Source organism: Propithecus coquereli, unplaced genomic scaffold, assembly GCF_000956105.1.
Source record: "Propithecus coquereli isolate 6110/MARCELLA unplaced genomic scaffold, Pcoq_1.0 Scaffold73, whole genome shotgun sequence".
In the NCBI taxonomy this organism is placed as follows: domain Eukaryota; kingdom Metazoa; phylum Chordata; class Mammalia; order Primates; family Indriidae; genus Propithecus; species Propithecus coquereli.
Genome location: NW_012153396.1, coordinates 4,127,021 through 4,129,323, shown reverse-complemented (window position 1 = coordinate 4,129,323; position 2,303 = coordinate 4,127,021). Strand labels below are relative to the sequence as shown.

The 2,303-nt window shown below is 42.4% G+C and overlaps 1 protein-coding gene across 1 annotated transcript in view; it reads right to left on the bottom strand.

Moving 5' to 3' along the window:
• Window positions 1-623: 623 nt before the first annotated feature.
• AS3MT (arsenite methyltransferase) overlaps window positions 624-2,303 on the bottom strand; it is a 19,244-nt gene continuing 17,564 nt past the window's right edge. The window contains exon 11 of the mRNA XM_012661635.1: window positions 624-731. Within this exon, the coding sequence (XP_012517089.1) occupies window positions 624-731 (108 nt within the window). The remainder of the gene's footprint in view (window positions 732-2,303) is intronic.

The following is a 2,303-nucleotide window of genomic DNA, read 5'->3' as shown; positions in this document are numbered from 1 at the left end:
TCATGGAGCTCTCTTACCAAATTTGATTTGGCAATCTTTTGGTATGATTAGCATGATTTCAGTAGGAGCTTTGTTTAAGGAGCAAACATAGTGAAAAATCAAAAAGGTGCCATGCAGAAGGTCAGAAAGTTTTTCCGGAGACCCTCTGCCCACCGTTATTTCTGAAGCCTTTCTTGTCTGTAGGCCAAGCCTTAAGATAGCTTCTTAGTTCCATTTCTAACCACTAAATGGCACCAGAACTACAAATTAGTTGAGAAATAGAAAATAATCTGCTTAACTAGTCTGTTTGTTTGTTTGTTTGTTTTAGAGATAGGGTCTCACTCTTGCTCAGGCTGGTCTCAAACTCCTGAGCTCAAGCAATCCTCCTGCCTCTGCCTCCCAGAGTGCTAGGATTACAGGCGTGAGCTACTGTGCTTGGCCTGCTTAACCAGTCTTTAAGTGATTTGCAGTGAACCTTTAATTAATACGTCCTAAAATTAATTCATTTATTTTTATCAGTGATCTAGGATATGATGGCTTTTTGCCATTTATTATTTCTTATGGGGAAAAGCAGGTTAAAAAACATATGCAAATCGTTCCTTAGCCTCTTGCCCATTACTGTGGTCCCTTAGTTGGCTGTAGCTTTAGCAGCATTTCTTTGTGCCACAGCAGCCTCCAGCAACATCAGGGGCACATCTGGACTTCATATTGTCAGAATCTTCTGCAAGCTTAAATGGATCTGTGATTATATCCTGTCAAAAGGCAAACCAAAATGAAAGGACAAGTTAAAGGTGTTTTGAGGTACCCAAACACTAATATTTCTGTTTGATTTAGGTTGATTTACATAGAAGGGAGATAAAATTTTACAATTCCGTGGGGTCCTGGTCATTCTGTTATAAAGGCACTGTCTTCCTGAAGCTTCTAATCAAATTATTACTACTTTCGAGGTAAACTTCATTTAAAGTGTCTCAAAGATTGGTCACTATTAGACCAGGAGAGTTGATTTTGCTAAACTGGTTTTGTTGTGCTAAACTGGTTTTGTTCCCATTTGTACATACCTTTTACCCCTTTGGAACTGAGATACTGAAATGCTGAAACTTCTTCCCTTCCCTTACTCTAATGCCCAGAAACATGCATACGAGACAAGAAAGTAAGTCCCAGATACAGGGCCATCATTAGCAATTGCTGGTGTTCCAATGAAATTGCCAAGATTAAGTGGAGTTTTCAAAAGGCACAACTACAGTCTTTATTTTCACCTCCAAATGAGATACCTCTAACAGTAGCACCGGTGGAGCCAGAGAAAAAACAGGCACAAAGATAGGAAATCACAAGAATGAACACACCATCTTAAATAATAAATTCCTTAAACATAAATTCACAGGTGGCTCACGCCTGTAATTCTAGCACTCTGGGAGTCTGAGGCGGGAGGATCACTTGAGCTCAGGAGTTCGAGACCAGCCTGAGCAGGAGTGAAACCCTGTCTCTACTAAAAATAGAAAAATTAGCTGGGCATTGTGGCTCGAGCCTGTAGTCCCAGCTACTCAGGAGGCTGAGGCAGGAGGATTGTTTGAGCCCAGGAGTTTGAGGTTGCTGTGAGCTAGGCTGATGCCACGGCACTCTAGCCCGGGCAACAGAGTGAGACTCTGTCTCAAAAAAAAAATTTACAGTCTTCCTACTTATTGCTGGTCACTGCAGAGAAGGGTATACAAAACAGGCACAGACTCTACATTCATGAAACGGACACTCTTGTGGACTCTTCCGTTTACTGAAGTGACTGACTTGCTGGTGGCCTTGGCCTCTCTGGCCCTCAGTTTGCACCTTTCTAAAATGAAGAGGTGCCCTGGATCCGGGCAGACTAGCATCTGTTACAGCAAGGGGTCCCCAGGCCTGGAGGAGGCCAACCATGCTGGGTGCTGCTGCTGGGCCTTCACATCCACTGTATTTCTGCCTCTCAGTATATTGGAACTCCTGGTTGGAAGAGTGAGCCTCTCCTATTTTCCACCCAGAAAAATGATTTTCCATGCCCTTCCTCCCATTCAATGTTCTATAGCGGTATCAATATCACTTCCAAACACATTCTCCTAATCCTAAAAGAACTCAAGACTTGAAGGAAATAAGAGGTGAGGTGCCTGGATAAGCAGTGCTTTCCCGCACCAACATCCTATGACTCTGAAAAGTATAAATACAGAGAGGCAGTACGACATACTGGCTTAGAGTGTCAGCTCCAGAATCAGACGTGGCTTCAGATTCACCACTTTCTAGCTGTGTGACTTTGCATTAGTAAATTGATCATTCTTTCTTTTTATTTTTTTTTTTTTTTGAGA